Source organism: Astyanax mexicanus, chromosome 18 (assembly GCF_023375975.1).
Source record: "Astyanax mexicanus isolate ESR-SI-001 chromosome 18, AstMex3_surface, whole genome shotgun sequence".
In the NCBI taxonomy this organism is placed as follows: Eukaryota; Metazoa; Chordata; class Actinopteri; order Characiformes; family Acestrorhamphidae; genus Astyanax; species Astyanax mexicanus.
In genome coordinates, this window is record NC_064425.1 from 10,697,501 (window position 1) to 10,718,235 (window position 20,735).

The 20,735-nt window shown below is 41.7% G+C and overlaps 1 protein-coding gene across 2 annotated transcripts in view; it reads right to left on the minus strand.

Moving 5' to 3' along the window:
* The window catches only part of LOC103042786 (chloride channel protein 2), a 127,352-nt gene that overhangs the window by 68,279 nt on the left and 38,338 nt on the right, over positions 1 to 20,735 (minus strand). For both annotated transcript variants that reach the window (XM_049466911.1, XM_049466912.1), the window contains exon 2: positions 11,479 to 11,632. In XM_049466911.1, coding sequence (XP_049322868.1) covers positions 11,479 to 11,632 — 154 coding nt within the window. The remainder of the gene's footprint in view (positions 1 to 11,478; positions 11,633 to 20,735) is intronic.

A 20,735-nucleotide genomic window follows, 5' to 3' on the forward strand; every position in this document is an offset into this window, starting at 1 on the left:
GCCCAACACGCACGCACACACACACACACACACACATACACACAAATTATCCTGTAACTGATGAGCACACTGGCTAGTGTTCAGTCTCACTCACAAGATAACACCTCACAACTCATACAGGAGACATACAGTGGATCAACACCAGCAGACGACATGTCTCTCCAAACCATCACTGATTGGTGGAAACTTCACACTAGACCTCAAGCAGTTTGGACTGTGTGTCTCTCCACTCTTCCTCCAGACTCTGGTCTCTTGATTTACAAATGAAATGTAAAATTTACTGATGATCAGTGATGGTTTGGAGAGACATGTCATCTGCTGGTGTCGATCCACTGTGTTTTATTATCAAGTCTAAAGTCAGTGAATTTTCCAGCAGGACTTGGTACACTGCCCACACTGCCAAAAGTACCAGTTGGTCTTATATAATATTCAAAGTTTCTGAGATACTAATGTATTGTTTTGTTATTGGCTGTAAGTCATAATCATCACCAATAAAATAAATAAATGCTTAAAATAGATCACTCTGTGTGTAATACAGCTGTATAATATAATATAAGTTTCACATTTTGAACTGAATTACTGAAATAAAGTAACTTTTCAAAGCTATTCAATTTTTTTGAGATGCACTAGTACATAGGATTTTTAATGCCAGAACCACCAAATCAGACAAAAAACATCATGTAAGCATTCAGATGTTCTTATTGCATCTCTGAAGTGACACACATCACCCTCACTCTCTCTCTCAGCAGAGCATAATCTCAGCCAAATGTAACCACATACACTACCTCAACACACACACACACACACACACGGCAGGACAGGACAGGCAGATGGTGGAGTTGTTTAATTGATGAGGTTATTAATAGCTGGATCGCGGGTATTTCATTTATTCATTAGCTTTAATGAGTTAAGCACCTGTAAAGGCTTCAGTGACTCTGAACACCTTTAACAGATTCAGCAGCAAAACAACAACAACACGTCAGATTTACCAGAAAACACACCCCGGCGAGCCTCCAGGGCGTACGGATACCCTGAGAACAAAGAGAACCCAGTTAGAGAGAGAGAGAGAGAGAGAGAGAGAGAGAACAAGAGAGAACAAGAGAGAAAGTGGCAATGAATGGGGTCCAAGCACCAGAGCTGCACTCCAGCACTTTATCCATTATCTCAGTCAACAAAAAAAAACATCATCATATCTCCTAAACAGAAACTCTTATGGTTGCTTGCATAAGAGTTGAGTAATTCTTATTTTAAGATTTTTTTTCAATTAAATGCTTTAAGAATGATTTAAGGCTTTAAAATTTTTAATTATATTCTATAAGTACATTTGGAGCAAATCTATCAGTATATTCATCAAAAAATTGGACACAATGTAAAAAAACATGACAGATACTAATGGCACAGAGATTTCAGCCTTCATTAGGTTAAGCTTTAACCTATTCACAGTACCTGGCGTCATCTAAAGTTTCTTTATATAACTGAGACAGAGCTGGACAATACATCTACTGTAATATATTTCATCGTATCGTGATGAATTTTCTTAAGTAAATTAAAGATTAACTCTGTCAATTGCTATCATGCTATCATGAACGATCATGCACTAGACTTCAGGGAGCAGGCTTCTCTAAGGCTTCTTTAAAAAAAACTACGATATAATTACAAATTATATATTTGTTTTTGTTTTTTTTTACCTATATTGAATCTCAGTTCAGCATAATTATGTCTATTTTTCTGTGTATATGGTCTATATTTGGGTTTCACATTATCCACTGTACTGAACTGTCGCACTGCTCTTCTTTGCAGTAAACAAAAAGTTGTTTACAAAAAAGTATATTGAAGATATCAATAAACTGTAAAAAAAAAAAAAACTAAAAAAAAAAAAAAATCTTAGCATGTGATTTTTTTTATTTCAAGGCAATAAATCTAATTTTCTTATCTAATAAGACCTTTTGTCTCACTAAACATTGTGTAAGTGTTAGATTATTTTGCCTATTTTAGGAATAATTATTTACAATCAGTCTGAATTAGAATTTTCAATATATTTAAAATCATTTGAACTCAAAATAACTACAAAAAGTCAGCCATAAACATATTCAGAATCTTTTGTCCAAATTTAAGGCAAAAAAATTTTGATTTTTGCTTGAATTAAGTCTGTCTTTAAGAAATCTTACTAAAAAAGTTTTTGCTTACCCCACTGGCAGATTTTTTGCTTAATATAAGCTTATACTGTATGTCTTAATTTACATAGATTTTGTCCAGTATTTGTCAATTGATTTTTGCAGGAGCTTCAGACAGTATTTTCTTACTTGAACTGTGTGGTAAATTACGATAATCTGTGCAGGTTTTAGCCTCCAAATCTCCTCACCGCCAATTTCCCTCTACAGAACACAACAGCACTCAAACAGTGTGCTGCAGAAATGGAAACGGGGTGAGTTAGCTATTTTTCTTAAGAACTGGTAATCACTGAGCTTCAGTAAGGTTGCTGACCATAGCTGGGTAATTTACCGTCATTACTAGCGTAGTAGAGAAGGGCATTTTGGACACTGAAACACACATACACATATACAGCACAGCTCTGACAAATTAAGAGACCACTTTAGTTTCTGAATCAGTTTCTCTAATTTTGCTATTCATTGGTATGTGTTTGATTAAAAGAGCTTTCAGACCTCAAATAATGCAAAGAAAACAAGTTCACATTCATAAAGTTTTAAGAGCTCAGAAATCAATATTTGGTGGAATATTGATGTTTTTTTTATCACAATTTACATGCATCTTAGCATGTTCTCCTCCACCGGTCTTACACACTGTTTTTGTATAACTTTATGCCTTTACTCCTGGTGCAAAAATTCAAGCAGTTCAGTTTGGTTTGATGCCTGTGATCATCCATCTTTCTCTTGATTATATTCCAGAGGTTTTCAATTTGGTAAAATCAAAGAAACTCATCATTTTTAAGTGGTCTCTTATTCTTTCCCAGAGCTGTATATTTCACTACAGAGATACAGAGTCAGACTTTTTGTTGTTTGCCACCTTATGTCAATCTGGCAGCCTGCGTAAGCCTCGCATCTGGGGAGGAGCAGGTGGGGCAGATTTCACACACTTGCTTGCATTTATTACTGATTGTTCAACATGAAAAGAAATGAAGGAATAAACCATTTGAAGGAACAAACACTCAATCTCGAACACCTTGGGAAATAAAATGCTTAGATGTTGAGAAAAAAAGAATGATAGAAAAGAACATCAAGAGAAACACTCCCACACATTGTTCACTGATCAGAGAACATTACAAACAAACACTCATCACTAATAGTCAGTTTAATACACACACACACCGCCTGATACTGGTGTACAGTACGTTCTGTGAGAATGCTTAAGAAATCACATTATGTAAAACACACACCTGTACACATGCACGCACGCACACACACACACACACACACACACACACACACACACGTAATTACATAAAGAGGTCCATTTGTCATGTCCTTTAGTGTGTGTGGAATATAAGGACCTCAGATCTCCTTTTACAGAACAGTGTGTGAACATTTACTGCTGAACTGCCCAACAAATGATCCACAGTCTGAACTAGGAAAATTATTATTCAGCCTTCATTTTTAGTATACTTTTTATTTTGTTTTTCGATAACTGTCCAAATCCAAACAATACTTTTTTTTCGATGCCTTTTCCTAGACTGTAACCAATAAGTACAACAAAACAATCATTATTATTACACAATGTATTTATTCTCATACTGTCACCATCTCAGGGTGCTTTTTAAGACCTTTTTAAGACCTCAATGAATAACATTTAAGACCAAAAAATGAAGTCATGTCTTTTGGTATAAAATAATGTATAAATTAAAAATCAAAACATCTTAACATTTCCCATTTGCTATCATTTTTTATTTCATAGCTAACCCGCCGCTAACATTAGTAATTTAGTTAGCTTGCCTTTAATGTTATGTTAGCTAGCTCGAGGCTAATGTTAGCTAGCTCGTCGCTAATGCTAGCTAGCTCTCTGCTGACCTTATTTCTCTCCCTGTTAATGTTAGCCAGCTCTCCTGCTAACCTTAGATCACTCCCCAGTAATGCTAGCTAGCTCTTGCTAAAGTTAGTATGTTCTTTCCCACCGGCACTAAACACACCGTCTGGAAATGCAATAACTACAGCAAATTTACATCACATTTGAGATAATTTAAGACCTTAATTCCTGAATTTATTTATTTTTTCTGGATCTTGTTGGAATAAAAACATTGAGCACGTTTGTGTTGCTTTATTAAGAACAAAAATCACTTCTTGTGTTTAAACTACAAATATTTTACCTACACATATTGCTTTACACATTTCAGTTTTACATATTGTGGCGTGGAAGAGGAAGGAAGACCCGTGAGACTCATGCTGAATGCTCAACAGCTCCTTTATTGAACAGGCTTGCCACTCACTTACAGTCTTTAACAAGACTAGGAGAGCTAAAACCATTACCCCACAGAGCTCAAACAGCCCAAAGGCCACCAACCCAGCTGTGTGTCTCCCAGATGGCAGATCCAGAGTGGTGCCCACCCTCTCTGCATAACCCCTCCCAAGGGAGATGCCCCACCCCTGTCATCTTCGCACACAGGAGAACAGAAACATGCCTGCAGGCAGCCACACACACAACCCAGAGCCGCCACATAGCCCCCCTCCCAAGGGTCAGCCGTCCCGGCGACCCCACCAACCCAACACAAACCCCGTGTACAACAAAACATTTTATTTTATTTTATTTTTATTATTATTTTTTTTTTTACAATCAGTCGCAAACAAAGTCATTAAGGCGGGCGGGCGGCCTCCGTGCCCGCGGCAGCCTGGAGGGGCCGGGCACGGCACCGCCTGCCAGCGGCTCCGAAGAGCCAGAGTTCAGATCAGGCACGAGTGCAAGGCCGGCAGGTTCCGCACCACCGTCCACAGTGTCCGACAGTCTCGGCCTATAGGGGGCCAGCCTATCACGGTGCACAATCATAGTGCGTCTGCCCCACCGGATCTTATACACCACCTCCCCCAGCCTGGACAGCACCAAGCACGGACCCACCCAGGCCGACTGGAGCTTCGGGCACAGTCCCTTCTTCCGCTGAGGGTTATATAGCCAAACCCTCGCCCCCACCGCCAACGGGTCCCCAAAGCAGCGCGTGTCGTACGCACGCTTCTGCTTCTGCCCGGCAGCAGACTGGTTGGAGCGCGCTAGATGGTGCGCTAATTCCAGCGAAGACATAAGGTCCGAGACGAAAGTGGGCGTGTCCGAAGCGTACTCGCCCCGTCAGGAGGCGCCCCAAAAGCCAGGGAGACCGGCGTCCTCAGCTCGTGCCCGAACATAAGCAGAGCCGGCATGAATCCCGTCGTCTCCTGCACAGCGGAGCGACAGGCCAGCAGCACTACCGGCAGGTGCCTGTCCCAGTCACGCTGGTTCTTGTCCGACACCATGGCCAACTGCGCCGCCAGCGTGCGGTTAAAACGTTCCACCAGTCCATCACTCTGCGGATGAAGGGGCGTCGTCCTGGTCTTATGGATTCCCAGGATGCGGCAGACCTCCGCCTTGACCTCCGACTTGAAATTTCTCCCCTGGTCGCTGTGCAGTTCTTCCGGAACCCCGAATCTGCAAAAGAACTCCCGCACCAGGATATCCGCAGTAGTGACCGCCCCTTGGTCCGGCACCGCGTAGGCCTCTGGGCACTTCGTGAAATAGTCCATCGCCACCAGAACAAAGCGATTTCCAGAGTCCGTCACCGGAAAGGGGCCCAGCACGTCCACGGCCACCCGCTCCATCGGGCTGCCGCACTGGTAAGGGTGAAGTGGGGCGCGGGGCGCCCTCGAGGGGCCCTTCTTGGCAGCACACACGTCACAGCAGTGCACGAAGAGTTCCACGTCGGTTCTACACCCAGGCCAATAGAAGCGTTGCCTCAGGTGCTTCAGAGTCTTGGTGACACCAAAGTGCCCAGCCCCAGGTGACCCATGAACTCCCTGTAGGACCGATCCCCTAAGCGCCCGCGGTACCACTACCTGAATCACGCGCCGCCCGTTCGCCGGATCCTCCCAGGTATGGCACAGCACGCCGTCGGACAAACTAAAACTAGCCCAGTTGGAGCCTTAGCAATCGGGCCCAGCGGCATCCTGGGGAGCGGGTAGGAGTCAAGCTTCGTGACAGCGTTAAGTCGCCGATAATCCACGCAAAAGCGCCAATTTCCATCCTTCTTTTTCGCAAGGACCACCGGGGCCGACCACGGGCTGCTCGAAGGCTCAGTAATGCCCGTACTCGCCATCTCGCGGACTAACTGCTCCGCCGCTACGCGCTTTGCTAACGCCAGACGGTGCGGCCTCAGCCTGATGGGCTGGGCTTCACCCGTGTTTATCGAATGAACCACAAGGTTAGTTTTAGTACACTCGCGCTCAGACACAGCGAAACTCGTGCGAAAACGGCCGATCAGTTCGCTCAAACGGAGTTGTTGGGGACCAGATAAACCCATACAACTGCGCTCCAGCATCTCCTCTATCGGATCTACACTCAACCCCGCATCCAGCGGACCCTCTACCGTATCACGCACCGAATCACACACATTCCCTCCCACCAGTTCACTTACCCCTAACTCGTCGCGTATCTCTACGGGGAGTCCAGTCACCAGCACCGAGCCCCGTGCACAGTCAATGATAGCTCCGACGCGTGAGAGCAGGTCCTTGCCCAGAATGCACGGGTCGTTGATGCGTCCTACCCAGAACTGTTGTTGAAAGGGCCCCTTGCCGACATCAATCGTCAACTCCGTTAATCCTAGGAGACCTATAGGATCCCCGGTGACTGAAGAGAGAGCGATGCGCTGGCTGTTGTCAGTCACAAACTCGCCCGCTACCTCCGTCGTGAGCTCGGGCCGTATCAGTGAGACTGACGAGCCCGTGTCCACCAGCGCGTTCACCGTCACTCCATTCAATGTGCATCTCAGGAAGTAGCCGCTGAGTCCGGCAGTTCCGGAAGCAGCGGGTCGGCCAGCCTCACGTGTTTGCGCAGCTCGCTCAGCTCGAGGGCGCGCAGAAAGTGATCCAACGCGAGCCTCCTCTGGGACGCTCACGGAAACGTTGGGTAAGCTTGGCGGGTTAGCAGGGCCATCTCCGATGCCAGCACGCCCAGTGTCTCTCCCTGCTGTCGGCGTCTGTCCGCCACTAGCATTTTGGCGGCCGCCTCCGACGGTTGGCGGCTGAAACGTGTTCTCAGCGCCCGCGTCAGTTCAGGCAGCTCGCAGCGGCACTCGGCGGGGAGCTCGATCAGTACCCTCAGCGCGTCGCCCTGCAGCGCCAGGCAGAGGTTGGCTGCCGTCTCGCCGTCCGTCCAGCCCGCACCGCCCGCCACGATCTCGAGCTGAGCTTCGAAGGCTGTCCAGTCAGCGCTGCCGTCGTAGGGGGCCCGGAGGCTTGCGCCGCCATCATTGCGCCGTCCGTTCCGCAAGTCGGCGCCGCTGTCCTCGCGCCATCCGCTCCGTGAGCCAGCGCCGCCGTCCTCGCGCCATCCGCTCTGGGAGCCAGCGCCGCCGTGCTTGCGTCGTCCTCTCCCCGGCCACGACCTCCGAACAGCCCGCTGGCGCCGTCAGGTCCGAGTCCACTCCGCTGGAGAGCCTTGCCTCTAGTCCGTTGGTCCGCTGTCTTCCTCCTCAGCCGTTCGATTTCCCCTGCCAGCAGCTCAATATCTTCCAGCAGGGTCACTTCTGACACCAAATGTGGCGTGGAAGAGGAAGGAAGACCCGTGAGACTCATGCTGAAGGGAGATGCCCCACCCCGGTCATCCTCGCACACAGGAGAACAGAAACATGCCTACAGGCAGCCACACACACAACCCAGAGCCGCCACAATATCACCAATACATTGACAAAATTAAATATATAAATGGTGACAATCACTTAAAAATTAAAAAACTAGAGCTTACTTACTGTCTCTGAGAGGAAGGAGAGAAAGAGAGAAAGAGTGTCTTGTGTCTCTTCTTCTCTCAATTATGATATAAAGGATAATTTTCCTCAATGAATAAATGACTAAGTGTAATATTCTTGTCTCATTTGTTTAACTGGGTTCTCTTTATTTGCTTTAAATGCTGGTGTGAAAATCTGATGATGTTTTGGGTCATATTTATCTACATATGTGGAAATATAGACAATTCTAAGGGGTTCACAAGCGCTCAAGCACCACTATACAACTCTGGAAATAAACAGTACTCAAACAGTGTGCTGCAGCCATGGAAACGGGTGAGTTATTATTGGGTATTTTTTTGGGTCCACCACCCAAAACAGGTAAAAAATTATGAGTTTCTTTGATTTTACCAAATAGAAAACCTCTGGAATATAATCAAGAGGAAGATGGATGATCATCAAACCAAACTTAACTGCTTGATTTTTTGCACCAGGAGTAAAGGCATAAAGTTATCCAAAAGCAGTGTGTAAGACTGGTGGAGGAGAAGATTCATGCCAAGATGCATGAAGAACTGTAATTAAAAACCAGGGTTATTCTACCAAATACTGATTTTTGAACTTTATAAATATGAACTTGTATTCTTTGCATTATCTGAGATCTATATTATTATCTATATATGAGCTCTTTATTTTTTAGTTATTTGTTATTTCAGCCATTTCTCATTTTCTGCTAATAAATGCTCTAAATGACAATATTTTTATTTTGAATTTGGGAGAAATGTTGTCCGTAGTTTATAGAATAAAACTGTAATGTTCAATTAACTTAAACATATACCTATAAATCAAAATAAAAATAAAATCAAAATCAGAGAGACTGATTTAGAAAATGAAGTGGTCTATGGTTGATACGATATCATTTCGATATCGATATAAATACTTTGAAGGCCTCAGAACAACTGCTAAGAATCTCTACAGTGGAAAACTGTACCTACTACTGTATAAAAAAAATTAATATATGTCTTTGAAAGCTCTTACACAAACTATATATAATACTTTAGAAATATTTTAGTCTGTTAGAAATACTTTAGCCAGCTACGGACGCTCATTGTGTTCAGCTCTGCTTTAATACAGTAAACTGGCGACAGTAAAAAAAAAAAAAAAAAAAAACACCTGTCCGTGACAAATTCTTTAAATTATAAATATCGAAATACCACAAAATGCTATCACTATTATTGATACATTTCTTATAGCAAAAAAATACCGATATCAAATTATTGTCCAGGCCTACACTAGAGGATGACTAACACAAACTGCGCATCAACAGATGGTCTACAGGCTCTAACTGCACACCAGCCAGGGAGGGGTTTCTAATAAAGTGGCCAGGGAGTCTATATAAGTAGCTGAACAGACAGAGAGCGACAGAGAGGGGCAGTATTATATATGGAATTGAGAGCAGAACGGCTGCACTGGTGACGTCAGGCTACAGTAGACATCAGCGGCTCAAGTCACGCCGTCATCTGTTTAGATAAGCGCCGTTGCCATAACAACAAACCTGTACGTGCACCAAGCAGGAGAGAGCAGGAGGAGGAAGAGTGAGGATGAGGATGAAGGCGGCAAGACTGGGGCTCAGACAGTTCAGTTCAAATCACACGAGAGTAGAGTTCAAAGCACCGCGGCAGCAGGAGTACAGTACTGAGGATTCTTCAAGAAGATAGAAATGAATTGTGTGTGTGTGTGTGTTTGGGTGGTGGGGGGGGGGGGGGGGGGGTTGGGATAATTTCCTTAGTGTTCACAGACTGTGCTGTACACTAGTACACACTTATAATGCTGAACTCTGAGGCTACGTTCACACAGCAGGTAAATGTGACCCAAATCCAATCATTTATGTTTTACAGTATGTCATACAAGTGTGTCCTTTGTGTGCAAATGTTTACACACACATTTAATCTAGAAACCTTTTTTGCGTGAATTAATCACATGACTAAATTGGCTGAGCCTGGTGATGCATTAGCTGATTTATTTAGTGATAAAACACAGCAGTGCTCACTATTGAGTTTGAAAGGTAGATTTCCTTTTATTTATGCTGAAGTTTATGTTTTCTCTGTCTCTCGCTCTCCATTTTTCTCTCTCTCTTTCACACACACACACACACAATCTATCCCACACGGGTCTCTAAAAATCCACCTATTTCACCTGCCTGACCCCACTCACCTGCACATTAAAAACACACCCACCTGCCTGTCTGTCAAAGAAAACTCTCTCACTCTTGCTTGCCCAAAAATCACCCACCTGTCCAAATTACCCGCTCACCAGCCTCCTCGACAAGCCCACTTACCTGCCTGAATGCCCAAAAATCACTCACCTGTCCAAAAAGTCCCCCCTTTCCTCTTAACTGCCTAAAAATCCCACCTTTACCAATCAACTGCCTAAAAATCCCACCTTTACCAATTAACTGCCTTAAAATCCCACCTTTACCAATTAACTGTCTTAAAATCCCACCTTTACCAATTAACTGCCTTAAAATCCCACCTTTACCAATTAACTGTCTTAAAATCCCACCTTTACCAATTAACTGCCTAAATATCACTCACCTGTCCAAAAACTCCACCCACCTACCTGCTGGTAAACGTTCCAACTCCCCAAAAATCACCCAACAGTCCAAATTACCCAATTACCAGCCTTCTCGAAAAGCCTACAGCCCACCTACCTACACACCCAAAAATCCACCACCTGTCCAAAAACTCCACCCACCTACCTGCTCAACCCCCTCCCACCCCTCATTCCAAAAAGTGCAGAACCCTTAAAAACTTATTTATATATAAAACACAATCTCACCCAAACACACAGACTCATCACACACACACACACGTGATCTCTGTGAGCATTAATTCATCTTATGAAGAATACAGTATTTGAATTCATCAATAATCAGACTGCGGAATATCTCTCACACACACACACACACACACACACACACACACACACACACACATCCTGCTGGTCTTTCACTACAGTATAACTCTGCCCTCTTCTGGTAGTCTGATGTTACTACACATATAAATGCAGTTCTGTAAGATTATATAATTTGGTGCAACAGTAAAAAAAACAGAAATCACAATATACAATTTAAATTAATGCACAGAAAAGCTTCAATAATTGCTTTAAATAGAAAGTGAGACTGAGTGAACATGGGGGTACAGCATGCATTGAAAAAGGTCTGCAGAGGGTGAAAATTATATGAATTCATTTAACATTGTCTGGCTCATCAGGGCCCACAATACATTAATAAAAAATAAATAAATAAATAAACAAATAAAAGGAAGCCAGTGGCCAATATTTGAGTCTGAGCAACCTGGAGAAATAAAGCTAATGCTAAAGTTAAACCTGTAGAGCTTTTGTTTTTTGTAACTGCTTGTGGTACATAGAAAACAGGGGTTGTACAACGAGATGTAAACAATGGACCCTTTAATCTTAATTACTGGCCTTTCTGGGAGTATTTGAGGTAATCTTCTTTCTACAGGTCAGTAATAGAGAGATGCTGAGGCTCTGTGGTTGTGGGAAACACTCACTTCTGCACTTGGCGCAGCGGCTCTTGTCGTACTCGAGCAGGTCGAGCGATCGACTCCGCTCCGTCACCAACCGCCGGTACGCCGCCTCCTCCCTGAGCCGAGCCGCTTCTTCTTTCGCATACACACCCAGCTCCTGAGTGTAGCGACCATACATCTGATAACCAGAGAGAGAGAGAGAGACGTTACACACACACCAAATCTTTCATCATTCATCTACACAACCTCTTAATGGATGTATTGCCTATTAGGGCTGGGCGATATGGGCCGAAACTAATCTAATTATGATCACACTCACACTCAGAACTATGAAACTGTTTCTATATCAGCTGTAGCTCTGCATTATCTCTCAGTACCGCTGTTTTTTCATCTGTTATTTCTAGGAGAATAGGTTTCTCTGACTGAGTCTTGGTACCCCCCTAAGGTTTCTTCCTCTTAAATGTTAGGCAGTTTTTTCTTGCCACTGTTTTCACCACAATAATTGGCATCTCTGTGGTGCAACTTTTGTTGTAAAAAGAGCGATATGAACAAATTTTAATTGAATTAAATATTTCAGGGTGTTTTTGCAATAGTGATAAATATGACAAAAACTATTTTTTTTTAAGTTAAAGTTAAAATGCAACAAACAAAATGGACTGCTTTAAAGAATATCGCTATTACCTTGATATGGAGTTTATTTATTGTGGCTAAAATGTTTGGCAACTAGAACCAGATAACCAGGGTTATTTACTATATACACCTACAGTATCAGTCCTACGTTTGGACACGTCCCTTCTCATTTAATTTTTTTTTCTATATATTTATTATTTTCTACATTGTAGATCATTAATGAAGACGTCATAACTTTGAAGGAACACATAAGCAAGTATGAAAAAAACAAAAAAAAATTAAACATGCCAAAATATTTCGATATGTTTTATACTTTAGCTGTTTCAAAGTAGAACATTTAGCTTTGATGTGACTCTTGCTTTTGCCCACTCTTGGCTGTTTTTTTTCAGTCAGTTCGCTTGAAGAAGTCCATGTAGAACCTGGAATGGTTCTCCAGCTGTTAAAGGAGTTCTAGAGGTGTTGAGCTCTTGTTCACTGCTTTTCCTTTCCTCTGATCTTCAACTCATCCCAAACCACCTGGTTTGGGTTTTATATCAGGTTGAACACTTTTTTTTCTCTCTACTACCTTACTGCATGTGTCCTTTTATAGTTTATTTAAGTCTTTAATATTAATCTGCAATTTATTAGATAATACAAATGAAGAACAAATATTAACAATAATGTTTTGTTCAAACTTTTGACTGGTACTGTATATGTACTGCACTGTATATACTGTAAAACCAGACTGGCCTGGCAAGTTTGTTGGGATGCATTAAATATACTCTTACTCACGCTCTGAACAATTACAAATTATCACCAGAAATGCCTCCAAACCTTACAGACTGTTCCTTTGATTAAAATAATCAGAAATTCAGTATTAGCAGGTATTTGTTAATTTTAACATTGAAATGTAGTGAAAAATCACATTTAATTTATATCACCTTAAAAGTCCTCTCTCTGCTCTGTTACTCAACACAGTAATTACCACCCATATCAGGAGGCTAGCTGTCAATCACTGCAGCTACCCAATTACATCACCCTATACAGGCCTACCGACGTAACAAGGGTCAGTGTGTGCCTCTTTACTGCAGTACAACACACACACACACACACACACACACACACAGGAAAAGGACTGTTTTCTCAAAGTCCAGAGATGACTCCCACTTCCTACAGGCGGTCATTAATGTACGTGATCAGCTTTTAAATACGAGAGAGAGAGAGAGCGCAAGAGAGAGAGAGAGAGAGAGAGAGAGAGAGAGAGAGAGCGAGCAAGAGAGAGAGAGAGAGAGAGAGAGAGAGCGAGCAAGAGAGAGAGAGAGCAAGAGAGAGAGAGAGAGAGAGAGAGAGAGAGAGCGAGCAAGAGAGAGAGAGAGAGAGAGAGCGAGCAAGAGAGAGAGAAAGCGCAAGAGAGAGAGAGCAAGAGAGAGAGAGAGAGAAAGCGCAAGAGAGAGAGAGAAAGCGCAAGAGAGAGAGAGAGACAGAGCGCAAAAGAAAAGAGAGAGTTAGAGAGAGAGAGAGAGAAAGAGGCAGGAAGACAAATAAAATGAAAGAACAATAAAGAGAGAAGTGTGTGTGTGTGTGTGTGTGTGTGTGTGTTTCTGCTGACTATGTGAGCTGGCGTTTTTTAAGCCTTAAATGGTCTGACGCTCACCCAAGAGAGCAAAGGTCAAGGGGCAATTATGATATTAGCCTACCACACACACACACACACACACACACACACACACACACTTGTGTTGTTATTTTACACTCAAACTGTTGGCAAAATAAGATTACTCAGAGGGAACCACGTGTGCATGTGTGTGTGTGTGTGTGTGTGATGAGTGAATGAGTTCAGTGTGTTGCTGTGTTTGTAGTCAGCCCCTGTGTTTGCTAAAGGAACTTCAGCTGTGAACCTCTGAAGGTGTCCTGTGAGACCTGCTACCAAGCCGTCACCAGCAGATTCTATAGGAAGTTCTGAAAGTTGTCTAATGCTTTGGAGATGTTCTGCCACTGGAACAGCATAATCTAATAACGACCTCCTGAAACAACCTTAATAAATTATTATATAATAACTGAGAAGATCTGGGCAGTACATCGCTATTCCATTTTACCTAGAATGGATTTAGTTAACAGCTGTGCTGAACTCATCAAGAGTTAATTATTTGAATTTCTTGGCTCTTAAAGTGTTTGAGAGCATCAGTTGTAAAGTTGTGAGGAGGTAGAGTTACAGGTATACAGTGAATAGCCCTATTTGAGTAATGTTCTAATCCATATAATGGCAAGAACTACTCAACTAAGCAAAGAAAAAAATGACTAAGAAATGAAGGTCAGTCAAGGTTTAACTTTACGATGAAACTGGCACTCATCAGGACCACCCCAGGAAAGGAATGAATTCATCAGTTAACAGCAACCCAGATAAGTGCACCTATTTTTAAGGTTACTACATGATTCATTATGTGTTCCTTCATATTCTGGATGAGAAAGTTTGTTTAAACTGTTGTGTAATATCAATCTATAATCCTAGTGTTTGATTACATACAACACAGAAGATGACTTTTATACTATTCGTATTTTGGGGTGCTGAATGATAAAGAACACCCACTATAATCGGGAAATCACTGGTTATACTTTCCATCAGCTGCCGGAGCCCTGAGAGAACACAGTTGGCCTTGCTCTCTCTGAGTGACATCTGGGTGATGTCGATCAGCACAAGGCGTCTGTGAGCTGATGTATCGGAACCGAGTCGCTGCGCTTTCCTCAGAGTGTGCTTTGATGCTTGGTAATGCAGTTAGAAAAGAGGCGGTGGCTGACTTCACATGTGTTGGAGGAGGCATGTGCTAGTCTTCACCCTCCTTGTGTTGTGGCATCACTAGTAATGGTGTGACTAGCAGCTGAATGGGTGGTACAATTGGCCTAGCTAAATTGGCACTACCATTGAGTTACTACTAAATTAAACGCTAACATTAACCATTTGTATGTGTGAATTTCAGTATTAGCAATCACATTTCAGGAATAACAAGAGTTTATCTACTGATGTAGATGTATGAGGCCTGTTCATGAACAACATTACTGTTATTAAAGAAACCCCAGCAAAGGTTATCTTAGTTATTTCATGTTAGAACAAATGTACAGATTTGGTTTTACTATCCTTTCCTGCTTTATTATCAGTAAAAGATAAAAACAGAATTAATCAATTGAATTTAAATTCTTTTTAGGTCAGTCTCAAGACCAGAACAAAGGCTAAATTGTGGACAATCCTGGGGTTGGATTACTACCAACCATTGATTTTGTAGAGGTCTTCAAGAGTTTACGGTGTACATGATTGTTAATGTCAAACGGTTTGAACAAAGGACAGAGCATGTCTTCATTTCCATCTTGAATCTTCTTAATGATTTACATTGGAGATAAACAGACTATAAACAGTTTTAGTGGAGATCTTAACCAGTGATGATTAGGATTTTGACATTTATGATCTGTTCAGCATAATTAGTACTATTTTTTCTCATTACATCCAGCACACAATTGCATATGAGCTTCTGGTAGTGAAACAAAAAAATTCATTCAATTCAGCAAAAGGTCTTAGTTTCCATTTCCTTGGGGACCAGAATTCAAAATGTTATATGTGGGGCAAACCTAACACCATGTGTTCTTCAACAAACACCAGCTGTGAAACATGGGGATGGCAGCATCATTTTGTGGGGATTTTTCGAAGGCAAGACCTGGCTTTTAGTTAAAAGTAAAGGACAGAAATCACCACCCCAGGTGTTAAATTACCGTATTTTTTAACTATAAGGCACACTATTAATAAACTTTTTCACTATTAATAACCTATTAATAAATTAATAAACTATTTTTATACACAAGGTGCACTGGATTATATGGCGCTTTAAGCAACACTAGTAAGAGTGCTGCCATGTTTCCCTTCTTATGTGGAAGCTGTGGGAAGTGCTTAAGTAAACAAAACTGTAATTTGTAAATAACATTTTGTTTCAAAGTCAAACGAGCGCTGGATGTTAATCTACACAGATTTCTCTCCTGAAAACCATTTATTTGGGTAAGTAATTTACTTATTTACATTAGCTTAGATTTCCAATATTTTGTCTAAAGGTGAATTTTTTGTGAAGTTTCTCCAGCACTAACGCTGAGGAAAGCAATATTTGCATCAGCCACTAAATGCAGCGCTAGCCACAGTTTGTCACTAACATCAACTAGCACCTTATGTTAGCGGCTAATGCTAGTGCTAGCAGTTCGTCCCACACAGCTTGTTTAAACACGGTAAACATGCAAACTACAGCCCAATTTACTTGCCTCTGAACTTCATTCATATATTGTGTAACGTTTTGGTACAGAGTAAACCCTATTAGGGGTGGGTGATATGGCCCTAAAATAATATCACGATATTTCATGGTAATATCGCGATAACGATACTCTTGACGATATGACGAAACACTGAATTAAAAAAAATATTTCAAGAAAACATTACTACATCAAAATGAATATGCAATTTTTTTTATTGCATATGATATGATATGGCACACCCCTAACTGAGATATTAAAAAATACAAGAAATTTATCAGATGTGTAACAGAAGTCAATGATCCAGAATGTTATGATACTAATAATGCACTCTACATATCTCCATTTATCCAGTATTAAAGTAAAATAAATGATACTGGACTAGATACATAATGGGAAATGAGAACAGTGTGAATTTTTCTTTTGCTAAAAACAGCAAAAAAGTAGAGCCCTGATGTGATAATTAGGGATGGGTGATATGGCATGATATTTCAGGGTATAATATTGTTCACGATATAAAATATTTTTGGTGATATTATCGTGTAAGATATGATATGGCACACCCCAAAACCCTATATTAATCATTAAATTAAGCCTTAATTTAAAGCTTTAATGTTTAAAATTATATGTAATCCTGGCAGTAGAGCAAGTCACAAACCTCTATCAAAAGCCCAGTCACGCAAAAATAAATAAATAAATACATAATAATAAAAATACTGTGATATACAGTGAAACCATCTAAATCTTGAAAAAAAAAAAAGCAAGGATATACATTTCTGGTCAGCACTACACATATAGACCGAACGTTGGTGGAGCTCATTAAATGTCAATAGTTGCTTCTTATAAAGAAAAGAGGGAATGTGTCTAATGAAGAGAGTGGGGATTTAGGGCTCCTCTGCATGTAGGCAACTAAATAACATGGATAACAACAGTAGAAACACAATTAGATAAAAGTCGAGCAGAGATTTAACGCAAGATCACTTCGGGTTGATTAACGATCTCTGGCAACGGCCGAGTCCAAAGGGACCTTTAGAACAATGCACTCAGGTAGTGGCAATCGCTCACCGCTGTCCGACACCAGAAGGCTAATGGATTATTGCTCCACACCAAATGAAATCCTCAGGTGATCCAACTGCAGATCTGATTCAGTGTAAACAAATTCAAAAGATCTAAATAAGAAACGAGTGGACGAAAACAAAAAGGAGAGGAACAAACGGCTGTGTGACTAGCATTTAGCATGTCGAACCCGCAAAGCCGCCTTATAATATCGCAGAGCCACATCAAGGTCGTCATTAACCCGAAGGCGAAGAAAAGAAAAATGTCCAGAAACGTGGCTAAACACGAGACCGGTAAACAACTTTACAGACCTAAATACGGATGCAGGAATTTCAAAAAAAAGAAAGAAAGAAAGGCTGTCAAGAAGCTAACAAACATGCTCAGCTGCGGGCGAGTCCTAAACCTATGATTAGGCCTTGTATAGGCGCTCAACTATGCATGTCTGACTAATGTAATTGCTGCCAGATGAATGAATGACGAAGAGAGAGTGAGAAAGACAGGCAGAGATCTATCCTTCACCTCACTGTGACACCAGCGTTTAAAATGCATTATTAACCAGAGCGTTTCAAAAACAGGCCAAATTCAGATCCGTCTGGGAACGCGAACCACCTCACGCTCCTCGCCTGAGCTTAAGGCTGATCAAAAGCCACGCGAATGTTCGTGTGGAACGTAAATTTCTTCATTCTGCTTCTTATTATTTGCTAACCATGGGCTGATTAGTGAACTAATAAGACCCAAAAGAAAGATGCCTCATGTTTTTTTCCTTGTGAAAGGTCTCAGATTCTAGACATGGGACCGAGTTCCAGTGCACTCAATGTCATGGTCTCAACTAAGAGCCTTAACTGAAACGCTACTGAAATTGATATTGAAGTAGAACCATGTAAAATCACTACATTTATATTTATTTTATATTAAAGACATACATCAGTCCACCAGTGAAGGAGAACTAAGCCCAGACTATGGCTGTTTATTGGCAATAACTTGGTGATTCTATACTCATCATGATACCGAGGTTATGATTTAATGTCCAATAATATGTTGTGATATACTGATCTACTGTAAGGCAAAATAAAAATCTTATGATTGTTTAAATAAAATGTTCAGAAAACGCATTTATATAATCTAAATAAAAGAAAAGCTTACTTTTTATCCAATCAGAACTGTGAGGTCTGGAAGAATACAAAACTGCTGTCTAGGTGGTGGGGTTTAAACAAACATATACAAAATAAACACAAAATTCACACACCTCTTGATACTTGATTCCTTATAGATACCTTAGACGCTGAAAAAACATTACTCAAGACTTGCATTTACCCAAACCAATCACTCTAGCCAATCGTTAAACATTCAAGACTCTACTTGACCTTCGACCTTCATAAGACTTCCTCCATTTTTGACATAACTTACCAATACTGAAAGCTAAGTACTATACTAAGTACCCAACTCAGACCTTAGAGACTCAGTCCATGGTTCTCAAAACCTAGAGATTCAACTGGAACCTTAAAGACATGACTCAGACTCAAATCTGAGACTTCAGATACAAAACTTGGACTTAAACACCAAAAGAATCAAGACTCCACTCTACTTGAGACTCAGGGCTCAGATTTACATCTCAGTAACATTACTCAGACTTGGACCCCAGAGACACAGACTCTAGCACCTTAAAGATTCAGACGTAGACTGATGACTGAAACTGATTTGAACACGCATTCCAGAAAGCCAAACTTTGTTTAGGACTCATACCTTTCATACTCAAGCCCTGACCCTTGCAATTTCCAACCAGAGACTCAAGATTCAGACCAGCACCTCAAAACCTCGAGACTTAAGTGGCACCTTAAAAAAAGTAAACCAGACTCATTCATCTGAGACTTCAGATACAATACTTTGACTCACACACTAAAGAATGAAGAATCGTCTTACATTTGAGACTCAACTAAGACTCACGCCTAAAGATTCAAACTTTGACTCGGACTCATAGCCTTCGTACTCAAGCACCTCAGAACCTCGAGACTCAATGATCCACTTAAAGACGTGAATGAGACTCGCTCATCTGAGACTTTTTGAGATTTTTGTCTTTGTTATGGTTGGTGTGGTGCAGTGGATAACACTACTACCTGCTGGTAAGCTCCCACATCATGTGGGAGAATGGGGTTCAATTCCCGGTCTGGGTCATCATCCCAGAGACTAAAACTTTGACTTGGGCTCAAGCCTTTACTCTTTTAACCAGACACTCAAGATTCAGGCTAGAACCTCAGAGATTTAAGCAAAGAGTCTTCCTTAAACTCCAAAAACCTGACCTGACAAGACTAGCATGAAGCATATCTGCAATAAGTAGAAGTAAAATCAGATCAGACCCAAGAATATATGCATTTCTGCACAGTGTAAAGTCCTGCTAAATGTGGCCAGAAGCAAGCAAGACAAGAAAATCAAAGGGAACAGTTGGCCTGAGGCAAATGGCGTGCCATTCTTTCTTAATAAAATACTCTGCACAGAACCCAGTGTGTGTTTGAGTGAGTGTAAAGGGAATAATAGGCTTATACAGTATGACACAAACGCTGGGCAGCAGTTTGGACTGGCATTCAGCTGGCCAACTTCGGTTGGACTGTGTCCGAACGGTCAGGAACTTGGTTGGCAATTAACCGGACTGAGTCACACACTCACAAAGACTATTTAACTGGCGAGGACTGAAAATAAACTCGGCAAAAAATGCCTAGTTAAATACAAGGGGGGAAAAAAAGATCAAAACAAAAAGATGAAAGAAAAGATATTTAACAAAAACGCAGGAGGTAAAGCAAAGAACAACAAACACAAAAAGAAAGAGAGAAAGAAGAAAAAAAGAAAGAAGCAGAGGAAGAGTTTTGGCACTCCTGCTGGCTCCCATGCCAACTGAGGCCCTCTTGGAGCGACAGAACAAGAGAGAATTGCGACGGACAGAAGACGGACGAGTGTGGACACATGGGGCCTGAATGAAAGAGGGAAACAGAGGGAGTGAAGAGAGGGAAAGAAATATTACAGCAAGACAAGCAAGATAGTAAACGAGGAGAGAGAGAGAGAGCAAGAGAGAGAGAGAAAGCGCAAAGAGAAAGAGCCTTGACAGAGGTGAAGGTGTCGTTCTTCCGGTCACTCCCTCGTTCTTTTTATTGCTTTGTCTCCTCTTTCCTTCCCACTCGCTCTGAAATTCAAATTCTTCTCACACTGCCAGATGAATTGGCCTACTGTTCGTACAGACACACACACACACACACACACACACACTCCTCTCATCCAGAGCGCAGAACTATGTGGGATGTGCAATGCCATTTATGACCACAGGGGGCGGGGCAACACCTTCACAA